The sequence below is a fragment of the Electrophorus electricus genome, chromosome 3 (assembly GCF_041902795.1).
Source record: "Electrophorus electricus isolate QZ-2024a chromosome 3, ASM4190279v1, whole genome shotgun sequence".
NCBI lineage: Eukaryota > Metazoa > Chordata > Actinopteri > Gymnotiformes > Gymnotidae > Electrophorus > Electrophorus electricus.
Genome location: NC_137499.1, coordinates 32880565 through 32894379, shown reverse-complemented (window position 1 = coordinate 32894379; position 13815 = coordinate 32880565). Strand labels below are relative to the sequence as shown.

Genomic DNA, 13815 nt, shown 5'->3' with positions numbered 1-13815 from the left:
TAATGGGGCAAAACCATGTATCCATTATGCTGTAGTTCTCATAAAAGATGGGATGCTTCCACTCACCTTTGAACTGAAGCTATCTCCTCGTACAAGAGTCAACACCCACTGCAGCACCACACCACATGGATCACCTCTGACTGCATGGCTTCAAGGTCCCCAGTCGTCGCTGAGTTCGACTAACAATCTATACCATTAAGGGCCTGTTTTGGAACATACATAAATGCTAATAATATCTTTGTAATGGAAATGATAAATTGGCTCGCTGAATTGAGTAGAGTGCATTCTGTCATTAATGTGAGTAGTGTTTCTCTGCAAGTCCCAAGGGAGTTGTATTCTCCTTAGACCAGCTTTGAGAGGATATTTAACATTTGGGAGATTGGTATGGCACTGTCAAATGGCACAGTCAGAATGGTATTCTCCCTTTCTCATATGTAAATTATTGTCTTGGAGAGTTTATTGTTTCTTTTGGTTGCAATATTGATTGATTGTCCAAATGCCTCTTTCTATATAAATCAACTGTCTGGTTACTTTGTCAAGATACTGTATACAAAGGAGCATTTTGCCAGACATAGAATTTGCTCCCATTATTTTAGTTTCAAATTCAGTTCATTGTATTTCTAAGTCAAAGTTTGATATCCTGTGATGTCAGACTTGGTGTTGCCAGGGCCTCTTCAGCTTGGCACAGCTCCTGATCTCACATACAGATGAGCTCTGTTTGGCAAGAATGGAAGAGGCCCAAGATCTGGACCCTGAGCAAACCCTTAAGGCCCAGCGAGCTTCCTGTTTTCTGCATCAACGATGCTGAGCACAGCCGTCCTCTTGGCTGGCTCCAGACAGAATGGAGCACAGCTGATGGCAGGAAATGTGCAGGGATAGGGTTGACACATTGGAGACTCCTAACAAATCATACTCTGTTGTAGGGATTTTTTCCTCAGTTGAGATTTTCAGCTAGCAACACAATAATACAAGTCACAAAAGTTTTGTTTATATATGCCATTTTTCTTTTTGGTAATTGTTTGACACGTGAAGTGAATAACATTGTCTTGTTATAATGGCATCTGTCAAAGGATGGGATATATTGGGCAGCAAGTGATGAGTCAGTTCTTGAAGTTGATATTTTGGAAGCAGGTAAATGGGCAAGTGTAAAGCTCTGAGCAACACTCTGAGCAACACTCACAACAGCTAAACTGTTTTTGCAAGACGACTGGGTCAGAGCATCTCCACAACGGCAAGTCTTGTGGGGTATTTCCAGTATGCAGTCGTTAGTACCTACCAATGCACATGGGGAACAAAGGCTAGACCGACTAGTCAAATCCACACAGTAGAGAGTAGCACAAAAAAGCTAAAGCTAGCTGTGATAGAAAGGTGATGGATATGCTGCTAATGTTGTGGTGCCAGATGGTACAGGATGCCTTCAGAGGTCTTGTAGAGTCCATGCTTCAGTGGGTCAGAATTGCTTTAACAGCACCAGGAGAGCCTACACAATATTTGGTAGATTTAATGTTATGGCTGATATGGCATATGATTAAGTAAAACAACAATAACAACAACAATAATAGCAATAACAGAAAACACAAAGTTAATCACGATAATAATGACAACAATAAAAATAACATTAGTAATGTCAATAATAATAAATGTCAATAAAAGCAATAATAATACATTAAAATATCAATAGCAGTAACAGTGTTAATAATGACAGCAATATATTAATAACAGTGATAACAATGGCAATAAAACATTTATATATATATATATATATATATATATATATATATATATATTTATATTTATATTTATATATGTATGTGTATATATATATATACACACACACACAACATTTAACAATAACAGCAGCACTAATAAAATTGCAATAATAATAATGCTAATAATAAGAACAATAGTAATTATAAAACAATAATTACAATAGTAATAGCAAAGATATAAGATGTGTACAATGTCATAGTAATATACAGTATATCCCCATATGGACAATCCTTGAGTAGCTGTGTCCATGCCATCTCTAATAGACTGTCCCAGCATTCCACACTGTCAAGTGGATTTTCTGCTCCTGTGCAAAATGGCTAAGCTCTTCAGGAAGCTTGCCAGTTTGGAAAAGCGCCAGCCCCAAATAGAATGCTCTGTCCTTTTACCATGCAATCACAGTTTTTTAGTAGCAAAGCATTGGCCCAGTAGCGACACAATCCTTCCTGACCTAAGAGAGACTGGCCAACAGTTTATCCCTTTGTTGATGAAATTCTGAGTGTGTAGAGTGTCAATGCTACGAAATAATGTTAGGGCTATTGGACACTATCACTACTGTTGTAAGACTACTGGGTAGTTTTGTAGCCTAATTAGTGCTGATGCCACTTTTCTAAGCTATTATATCTGTTTGTAAGGACATGTTTATGATCTGGGCTATTAACACTGGATGTCATTGATGTATTCTTTTCAAAGCTCTTGGTTTGTTGCTATATCGCTGCCTTTTTAATGTGATGTTAAATCACCTCAATGACTCCAAGAGCAGCAGTGTTCTAATTTCCTGAGATGTCAGGATATTCTGCACAAAAACAAAAATGCACACTCCCCGCTGGACTGGGAAAGCATCCACTGGCAGCATGAAGAAGTGATTATGGTGTGTGGTACAATGGTGTTATCATGATGGTACAGTAAAAGGGGAAGTGGAAGGATGAGAGGACTGTGCTGAATCATGAGAGATTTTAAGAAAAGAGGCAGGACAGATGTGGCGACATGCACGAAGCTGTAGAACGCGTACGCGCGTGCTGTTGGAGCTGTCCAAGTCAGTGATCATGGTGGGTGTGATGGATAGATATACAAATGACAAGAGAGTGAGCCTCAGCGGACCTAGAGCAGATCTGGAGCTGTCGGACCCATCAGCAGTGGGTCTAACCCAGCTCTAATTCAACCAGGCAGCCTGCAGTCACACATGCACAGAGTATTTTTAGGCTTCACTTCTCTTTTTTCTTCCTCTTTGAGCCAAACTGAGCTGAACCAGGATTACACACACTCCAAACATACTTACTCTTCAGTGACTGCAGCTGACTTTGCTGGCTGTATGTTGGTTTTGCATTTAAACAAATGTTGCCTTGCAACATTAAAGATAACATCATTGTAGTTCTGTATTTTGACACATTTTGTAAATCTTGTCTTGGGGTGAACTATAACGTCCACTTGTATTCATGAGAGCCTTAATACTGCTCATTAATGATACTCCATTTTGTGATATTTTGCAATGCAACTAACACTTGTAAACATGCAAGTTAAATGTTAAGTTCTCAATATAATAAATGTTAAGTTCTTGTCTTGTAGGATCCAAGAATCAGCCATGGGTGCAGATTCAGAGGAGGGCCCTCCGGCCGGTACTCAACACCTCTCACATCTCTCTCTCCGCCATGCTCACATCCACTAGGAGCCAGTACGAGCTCGGGGGCTTTCCTTATCCTCTGGGCCTGGAGCACAACTCCACAGGTGAATACTGCAGCATTCAGCACCACTGTCAAGCTACAGTAAACTACTTGGTGGCTGGAGATGGAGTTGCCCTATAATTAACTGAAAATGACGGAATGGTGTCATCCACGTGATGGACTTCTGCCGTCTTTTACAGTGACGCTGCGATTACATTGAATTCATTTTTGTTCTTAATTACAGCAACTGAAGCTGTGTTCTTGAATATGGATGGGCACAAAGCCTGCACTCTCTGCTGCTCTTGAGAAGAGGGCTTGTCAAATCTGACCACCCTTCAGTCATGTACTGTGCACACTACTCAGTCCACTTCCATATCACTTGCATTCCCAGAGTGCACTGTCCCCTCCCCCACTTGCAAGTGTCAGCTCAATGTTCCTGTAGTACCCAGTCTCACCCAGCACAACGACGTTCACGACTTAAATGTCATCTCTTTACTAAATTAACACTGGGTCATAGTTTGTGCTTTTTTTTTTTTTTTTGTCTGTCCACACACATGCACCATCGATTCTCTTTGGGGTTTAGTTGAAATGGTGGAGGAGGCACAGGGCAAGAGCCTGTGCTCAACGATGAATAATCTGTCAGATTAAAGAACCAGGACTTTGGCTGGAAGAGCTTCTTGCCCATATGCCCCTGAGGTTAAACTCTCTGTCTTTGTCTCTCTTTCTGTCTCCTCCCAGGCTCGAACAGCAGCTGGGTGGAGCTAACTGCCGTGACTGCACTGTGCGCCACCCTCACCGGTCCGAATGGCACTCAGGTCCAGGTCACAGATCCCATCCACGTATCTGTGCCCCTTCCCTCAGACTCACCCCTCCAAGATGCCACAAGCGTGCCCATCTGGAAGTTTGAAGAGAGATCAGGTAAAGAGTATAAGATTGTAGTATATCATATAAGAATGGAGTATATCAAATGTTCTTATTTCTTTGATAACAAGTGATCACAGGATCATTGTGACATTTATCCTTGCAGGCTGTTTGGCTGACAAAGCTCTGACAAAATTCACTTCCATCTGCTCCTTTATTGAGAAGCATGTTATACAGGCACTGACAAATGTCCCCGTTTGTAAAAAAAAATACAGACACTAAAATTGTTGCTTAAAGTGGATCTGTTATCCCTTTGGTATTTATTCACATTATGCTGTTGTATGCAAATATTTCTAAAAACATCTTAAGAGTTTCTGTCTAAGATTTTGTCTTTACTCTTCAGGGACCCTAATCTAATTCCTGGATGATAAATACACAATGCAATTGCTAATGCTACCTAAACAGCTTGGGTCAATGTCTGGTCCAGTCTGGTGGAAGGGAATAACCATGGCCCCATCTATTCCTTCCCTCCAGCACCAGGTGACAGGGAAGCAGCTCTGAGAGGGTGGTTGCTCATCTCACTGTAAGGTAGTAGGCATGGGAGGCAGAGATGGAGAGATAGAAGATAGTATCTACGTTTTGCTGTCACATCGGGGCTGTGCTCTCGTTTAAAGAAAGGGGACTGTGTCAGTGATGTGCCAAGGAAAGTTCCTGTCACCAGTTACATGCTGGCTTAGAAATGCATTCACCTACCTGGAGTTGTGTGTCTCCCCCCCCCCCCCCCCCCACCCAGCACATAGTAGTGGGATCAGTGCTGTAGGCTGTAGTTCACTATAATTTAAAAGGGAGGGGGAGGGGGAGTGGGAGAGGGAGAGGGAGAGAGAGAGAGAGAGGGAGAGGGAGAGGGAGAGAGAATCTGAAGTTCTGACTACAGCTGGCCTCATCTCGGTTTCTTCTCAAAAGAGGGAGTGATTAGGCACCTGGCAGCCATGGCTAAATTCCCTGAATACAAGCAGAACCAGCCCTGTTGGACTAAAAAAAATAAAAAATTTAAAACATATAAGCCTTTAAAACATATGACAGCTTTGTCGTACATGTGGTTGCATCCCAGTGCCCTATTAACCTCAGTGGATTTAGTTATCAGTTTATCTAAGGCTGTAAATGGTATGCTTCCATTCTCAGCCTTTTATTCTGAGTGAACCTCTGCACTTTTTTATGATGTCCCCTTTAACATGAAAGATATATTTAGATTTTGCCTCCCTTGGCTATAAAGCGAAATCTCCAATTATCTCCAAGTAAGCAGCTTAGTTGGAGGACTCCTAATCCCAGTCGTTTAGATGAAGATATTCTTGAATAGGAGAGCACAGCCTGCACTGTTTTTTATGGTTGCCAGGGTTACAGATTTTGAGATGCTGTCCAAGTGGCATTTTGGTTTGTTCTCTCAAAAAGATTTTCAGCCCCCGTCTGATTCCCGTGGCCATTTACCAACCTTACAGGCATGTCAATGGAGCGGGTAGGACTGCACAACACAGTCTGTCAATCATCATCAGCATACTGAATTTTGCAGTATTTGCATATCAGAAAAGTACACTATATAAATGTGCCTTCTGACTAATCACATTTCTTTTCTCATGCTTTGTGGTATCCTGACCATAAGCAGCCACAGAACCCACATTTGCCATATCTGAGATTGATCACATGATGCAAAAAATGTGAATTATTTTAGTGAAGTAATGTAGGCAAATCTCTAATCATTCACACAAGGGGCTTGGCAATGTTATCTTGATGTATTGTAATGAATATCACATTTAGAATATGTAGCGATATGCAGCAATACTTTTTTTTTTTCTGTATTGTACAGTCCTGGATAATGATAATTTCTTAAAGAAGGTATGGTTACTTTTGCCAGTAAAACTTTCCCATCATATATCCTTATTTAGACATGACATAGGGTACCGTCTAACCTCCTTTGTGAACTTACTGTTGAAACCATTGAAGGTCACTCAAATAAGTGTGCTGTGGTGATCTCACAGTCATTGTCTCACACTTATTTGCATTAAATGGCATTCTTATTAAAACAGCATCCCCTTGATAGTAAGTCTGTCTTAACTTGCCTATGATGACCTTCAGGTCTGAGCCCATAGACAGGCAATGTTTCAGTATTAACTAATGCATAAGTAATAACTAATTGATTTTTGGAGAGACAGAGTGAGGCATCTGGTAAATCTCATTTGGAAAATCTCATTTGATCTTGTTATGCCTTTACTGTGTTGTAAGGTTGTGATTGTTTGTGACACAGAAGACTGCCTGTATGTACTGATCTGTCTCTACTCTTGAAATAAAGCTCCTGCCATAACCTGATGCTATTTGTGGTATATAGATTTTTAATATTGATTTACTGACACATATTAAATGAAAGATATTTATTAAAAGAAACAGTATAGATTTGTATATGCTGTTAGAACTAAGTCCTTTATGCAAAGTAAATTTAAGTAAGTTCCTCAGCTCCAATCTACTACCAAGTCTAGTAAGTTTTCCTTGGACAGTGATGTTGCATAGCTGGAGGACCTGGTGGGAATGAGTAACATTGTTTATTTAACAATCCAAGAGTGATGATATTGAGCACTCTCAGACTTAAGGATCTGAGAGTACTGATATTCAGCACTCTCAGGCATAAAGATCTGAAAGTGCTGATATTCTCGTCTGTATCAGGAGGAGGGAGGATACATTTCCAGATTCTCTTCTGCTGCTGTCACCTTCCATACAGTCGGGACGACTCTGGAGGGACCCGGCACTTATGCATGCCTGTGCTAACACGTGGCTGAATTACTGTGCATAGTTCGTTGAGGTGGCCACAGACATAGAGGCTTATGTATGTGGACCCCAGGCAGTGAAAGCTCAGTTAGGAGAGGGGTAAAAATGAGTGTGGGTGGGGGGAATAAAACAGCATTCTGAAGACAGGCCTAGTGTGTGGAAAAGGATGATGCAGCCATGTGCTGTGGGTGTGCGTTGGATCATGTGCCTGCTGTGCTAATCTGACCATCTCCTTTGAGATCTGTTTGTTTTGGAGGCAGATCGCAGACGATGGAGAGCTTGGCCAAAGAGTGGAGGAGGCCACCTGACATGGTTTGTGCTGGGGCTGACTTCATTTCACTGGGGAAACCCCCTGCTTCATCTAGAGGCACTGGGTCTCCCAGCTGTGCCCTTCCTGCATCTCCCCCTAGTGGCTACTCTGCAATGTGCCATGCATACTCAAAACAGTGTCAGTGACACTGCATGAGTTAAATGAGCTATGAGGTTTTCATAAATTAATTGATGGTGCTTTCAGTTTGTAAATCAAAGCATAGCAGGTGGGTCCAAAAAGGCAGGGGGAGTTTGGAAGTGAGACTGGCCATTAATGAACCAGACAGGGAGTAAATCTGTGAAGCATGATAAACTGGTCCAGCATAATGGAAACTTGTCAGTCATGTTGTGTAGCCATGTTTTATAAATCTGGAATGACCTAAAGTTTACACTGGCCTGAGTACTGAGCTGAGGAAACTTAGTGGTGCTCCGACTGCAAGCCTTGGCACCAGCACCCTGTGCTGTACACCCAGACCTGAAGAGCCTAGCTCTAACAGTGTTCATTAAGACTCAGTTACACTGTGTTCATGTAAAACAGTTCTGTACTTACTGAATCATCTTATACACTCCTGCTATTTATTTTTGTCTTGTGTGAATACATAGATGCAGTACAATTATCGTGTGAATAGGCGTAGTTTGGAAGTATTGCTGGAAGGAAGAAAATTATTCCATGCTGGAGCTGTCAGGATGTATTAAGTCATGCAGTTTTTAAAAATGTTCTTAGGGTTGTCTCACAAATATCATGGCACTTCCTGCCTTGTCTCTGATCCACAGCTGCAGATCCTGAAATGGCGTTATCAGCAGAGCGAAGGCGGGAGCACTAAACATCTATGTTATATTTTTGTAGGCAGCTATACAGTCATCCTGGTTTACATTTGTTAAGATTCTAATTGACGATTAACCCTCAACAGTGTATTTTGGTACAGGACAGCCTGCAGGATAAATATATACATTACTGGGAAGTTGTTTTCTCCTTTAGCTTGATGCCTTTTGCAAGTGGTATACTTATTGTGTCCATGTGTGTGTTTGCCCTCCTGCAGGACTGTGGCTCAGAAGTGGTGCAGGCTACATTAGCAGAGATGGAACACACATGACCTGCAGTTTTGTGGCTCCACATTTAGGATACTGGCTGGCAGCTTTTCCTCTGGCTACAGGTGACCTCTGCTTTGCCCTATGCACTGCCCTGCCTCCTCTGTGCAAAACCCAGGCTGTATTTTCCACATAAAAGAAATGCATAATAAATATGTTTTTGTGCCTAGTTATCGTGATTGGTATAATTTTACATTTGTACCATTTGTATTTACGATGCTGCTTAGAGGAGGTTATAAAGAGTTGCTATCCTTCTGAATCACACATACATGCTATCTTTTACCTATTGAAAATCCTTTCTGTGTTTATGGGAAATCAGACTTTTTTTCTATAATTATATAGAAATATCAATTATTAATTATAGCACTATCACAATTGTCAACTATAGAACTATATATTGTATATCAAAGACATCCCTTGAAATAGAGCTGTGCATGATCACAAATAAAGTTCCTAATGATATCCTATGATCCAGTTTTGCATCAGTTGGCAAGAGCACACACAGAGTATGATGTGTTTGTGTTCTAGGCACGGTCCTGAACCCCTCTGGTCTGAGAGACATCACCACATATCACACCATCTTTCTCCTGACCATTCTGGGCTCCATGGCCCTTCTGGTTCTAATCCTGCTCTGCCTGCTGCTGTACTACTGCAGGTACTTGGGCTGGAACTCCCTGTGCTGAGGAGTATGGAACTCCATGTGTGTGCTGGAGGTCACAGCTTCACAGCATTTTCTACAGTTAGAGGCCTTCAGCTGAGGTTGCTGAGCTGTGTAATTGAGTCAGGCACATTTAGTTCTGATTCTTTCCTTCAGACCTCTGTTAGTGTGGTCTATAAAGACATAATTTGTGTTTCCTGATTCATCTTTGCATGATATCAGTGTAATAGAGAAAATTCATGCTTTGATATGTAGTTTTGTCGAGTTTATTATAAACGTAAAGTCAGTAGTACTTTTTCATTACACCATTTGACTCATCTTTTCAATGTCTTTTCCTGTCAGGAGACGATGTTTAAAGCCCCGGCAGCATCGGCGTAAATTGCACCTCTCCTCCCTGGACAGCTGCACAAGAGACCAAGGCACATCCACTTCACAGCTCAACCTCATCAGCGGTGGGCATATAGAGACAGCCGCCTCTATCAGAGATGCCAATGGTGTGAAATCGGTGCTGTCCTCCACCCGGGACCTGCACAGCTTGCGTGAAGACTTTTTCGGGCGTGGCCCAAAGCCTCAGCACTTGAAGCGGAACACGTATGGCAGGCACAGCGAGACTTTCCCGCTGCAAGCCGCCCACTCTCCCCACAGCAGCAACTTGGAGCCACTGCAGCGAGATGACCCGATCAGGGGCTACAGCTCAGCTGATAACTCTGATGACCGGTGTCACCGTGATGGCAAGGACATCCATGTTTCTGTGTCTGATGCTCCATCCCTGCCATTCAGTGACCATTACCATGAGCACGGGCAGGACAGCAAGCCCCCGGAATACTCGGACTCCCAGACAGCAGACCGTGCAAATGGCCAGCTGATCTTCTGCCACTCCGTGGATCATATGAAGGAGGGCATGTACCATGGCATGGTGCCCACTCTGGTCATCCCGGCCCATTACGTACGCCTGTCCTCGGACCTGTCAGCCATGGAGCAGGCTGTGGAGAGGCAACAGCAGCTGCAGCATGACATGGAGGCCATCCAGGTGAGCATGACCCTGCCTCGAGTGCAGGGCCAGCACCAGAAGAGCCAGCAGGAGCAGGCTGAGCCCCAGGAGGAAGACAAGGCAGCTCAGCAGGGTGAAGGATCCCAGGAGCAGCAGTGGAGCTCAGAGGATTCCTCCGGTCCGGTTCACATCCCAGTCCTGTTCAATGACTCGGCTGTGGCACAGATGAACGGCGAGCTGAAGGCACTCACAGAGAAGAAGCTACTGGAGCTCGGTGTCAAGCCGCACCCACTCGCCTGGTTCGTGTCACTCGACGGACGCTCTAACGCCCTCGTGCGCCACTCCTACATCGAACTGGGCAACGAGCCGCTGGGGCAAGCCATGCAGGAGCACCGCGCTGAGACGTACCCTGGGAACTCTGGGAGGGCTTCACAGAGGAAGATGAAGGAGGAGAGCAGAGCGAGGGAGAGTGGCGACAAGAAGGTTCACAGTAAGTTCCACTCCAAGCTGCCGGTCATCGACTCCACTGAGCCTGCTAGCAGAGAGAGCCGAGCGGCAGCATCTTTGCCGGAGGACGGCTCAGCACTGGCACTGACAGACAAAGCCCAGGAGTCGCAAGGAGGAACGTTTTCTCGGCAAGGGCGCAGCCATGATGACGGCAGTGCATTTGTGGTGCACAGGGAGACAATGACCAGCCCCGGCGATGATGAAGGTGATGACAAAGATGAGGAAGACGAGAATAAGAAGAGCCCCTGGCAGCGACGGGAGGAGAGGCCACTCATGGTATTCAAGTAGTTCCCTCGAGTGGACAATCATGAGAACTCAAGAGGACTATCAAGGCAATCCTCTTAGATGCTCACTCATTTGGAGGCATTTGATGGAATAAAAGAATAGACATGCAAGAAATGCAGGCAAAAGCACAAAATGACAGGGAAAGAGCCACTTACCGGAAGAATGAGTAGTGAACAGCCTAGTGTTTGACCACTGGTACAAGCAAACTGGCTTTTGCATGAGCTCTACCTGCCACTGGATAACAAATCCTCCTCGATGCTCTGCCGATGTTGTGTTTTCCTAAAGCAGAATGAAAAAACACATGGGATGTAGACACCAATTCACAAACCCAGAGAAGGCCATATTTTCTAAAGCCGAGTTTATTTTTGAGACTTTTTAAAATATATGATTAACTTTTAATGTGACCCCTTAATGTGCGCCTTCCAGCAACCCCTCATAATCCCCCATGGCAATGAGTCTGAGCCAAGTTCACACTGTCTTTGGGAAGTACTCCACAGGCCTTAAAGAATTCCTCAGCAAAGAAGACAAAAAGCCTAAGAAGCAAGAAAAACAAAGTTTAGCAAAGAAAAAAAAAAACATACAGACTGAATTCAGGATGTTTTAAAGTATGTTTGCTTTTTCTGAACCTTTGTTTTGTTTTGTTTTTTAAAGGTTTGATTTTATATAACTTAACTAAAGCTGAAACACAGAGATGTGTGTGTGTGTGTGTGTCAATCATACCATTCACAAAAGGCAGTGAAATGGTTGCTGTATTAATGGTTGTTTACTCAAAATATGACTTAAATTTTAAAAATGTAATTCTCACTTAACAACACTGAATCTGGTTTCTGGTCAAAGCTGCCATTTTTACCTGATCAGTGATCAGTTTTTTCAATTAGTTAGCAACTGTATTCTGTTGTCATATCTAACTACACAGTTCCTGTGTTAGCTTCTGTGGGATGCCCTGGCATAGGTGAGATTTTGTTTAGATTAGTGCACAATTGTATATGTCTTACATGTCGAATTGGAAGATCTATGTAATGACAGCATAAGCCATTATGTAAAAATTCAAATATCTGGAACATTCTCAACTTTTGCCCGGATAAATTCTATCCCCCAAATCAGGGTGTGGAAGAAGCGTGTGTTTTGACAGTCTGGATATGGCTGAGTTGGGAGAGGGAGAAGCATACTGTTGTATCTGGTGTCCCTCAAGCCTTGGCTGGTTAGCCTTCACTCAGATCTTTGCTGCATATATTTATCAGGAGGCACACTTCAGCAGTTCTTCATTATTATAAATTTTAAATGAAATTAATCATTTTACGTTCACTGACTCCAGCCCAGTTTGTCAAGTGATGCATATTGTGCATGGATGAATTTACAGTAGAGAAACTGTATCAGGTACATTTTTTTAAACACGACTGAGAATTGCTGAGTGAAGCACTCTTACTAAACTGTGTGAACCACTTATTGTTTATAACACTGTAGTAAACATAACACTTTTGCTCTGGTCTCATGTTTTTGTTTTATCTCCATTCTGTTTTGCCAATGTCTAGCCACAATGTTATTTGTCCCAGCTGAGTATGCCTGTTAATTGAAGATTGTCTTAAGTAATTGAAGTGCATCTGCTTAAACCATTTTGACAACTTTTTAAAATATTCTTTGGCAGAATATAAACAAAGAAAATTACACATTAGCCATGGAGTGTCAAAATCTTTTTAAAAGTAAAGCAATTCAAAACAGTACTATATCAAGTGCAAACAACTTTCTTGGTTTTCCATAAAACACTGTCCTGCTCAGGCTCTCTTTCTCTCTCTCCATCTGTCCATTTCATCCTTTTTATACATTGCCTTTGAAGTGCCTTTTTGAGTCTTACTCTCCCACATAGCCTTGCTGAATTGAACTGCTGTCCTTAAAAGTTCCAAGAATAGCGGGCCATCTAAACTGAAAATCTTAGATAAGCTCTGTTTCTGTTTCTTCCATGCTCATTTTTCATTAGGTTTGTCCTACCATTAAAGAACTGCCTCATAGTAATGTACCACACAATTCTATTTTTTATCAGCAATCTTCTACAGTAGGTCATAGTACATGACAGCTTCTGAGCCATCTTGTCCATTCTTTCCCTTTTGCTTGCGCCCTTGCACTCTGATTTCTCACTTGCCTTGACATGCTTCCCATGTCTGCTGCACCTTTATCTGGAAATACCCAGAGTAACTTGGTTCTAAGCTTTTGGAGGATCCATTCCTTACACATTTGGGTAAACTTGATATGGTTTGAGGTGTTTCTGATGCTTCCACAGAACTATAACTTTTGGTTGACCTGGCTGTATTTGCCGGTTGTTTGTGATAATCAGTCTCCATATAACTGACTCTAATAACAGCTACTGCATGTATTTTAATACATAAGATGCACTGTTTGACAGGTTAAAGGTTAATGCCATGCTGGGATGTGAAATCCTTTGTTCTACAAAAAAATTATGCTTCAAACTTGTAAACATTTTCTTCTGTGTTCTTGTCGTTTCTGATTAGTGTCTGTATTACAGATATGTAACAGCATTTGAAATAACTATTTGTCTTGTACAATAATATAGATTATTTTAGTTTATCCTTTTGACAGGCTGATAAAGATTAAAAGTTTACATACAACAGTAATCTAGTATAAATGGAAAAAGTCTGCTCATGAATTTGACATTTTGATCGTGCATTCTCTTACTGTAATTGTTTTGACCACTTTGTATGTATGAGACGTTGTTGAACTGAAATAATTAAAAGCCAAGTAAAAAATTGCATATTTAAAAAAATGTCCAGTGCTTGTGGTTGTGGAAACTAGGGAGAACGCCAATATTATCGAACAAACTTTATAATACTTTTATACGTTTATAATACTGCACTGTCTGT

At 42.1% G+C, this 13815-nt stretch overlaps 1 protein-coding gene across 1 annotated transcript in view; it reads left to right on the top strand.

The window, feature by feature from the left end:
• Window positions 1-13704, top strand: part of fam171a2a (family with sequence similarity 171 member A2a) — a 31677-nt gene extending 17973 nt beyond the window's left edge. The window contains exons 4-8 of the mRNA XM_027003397.3: window positions 3334-3492; window positions 4167-4346; window positions 8453-8566; window positions 9030-9156; window positions 9502-13704. Of these exons, the coding sequence (XP_026859198.3) occupies window positions 3334-3492; window positions 4167-4346; window positions 8453-8566; window positions 9030-9156; window positions 9502-10945 (2024 nt within the window). The 3' untranslated portion in view covers window positions 10946-13704. The remainder of the gene's footprint in view (window positions 1-3333; window positions 3493-4166; window positions 4347-8452; window positions 8567-9029; window positions 9157-9501) is intronic.
• Window positions 13705-13815: the final 111 nt, after the last annotated feature.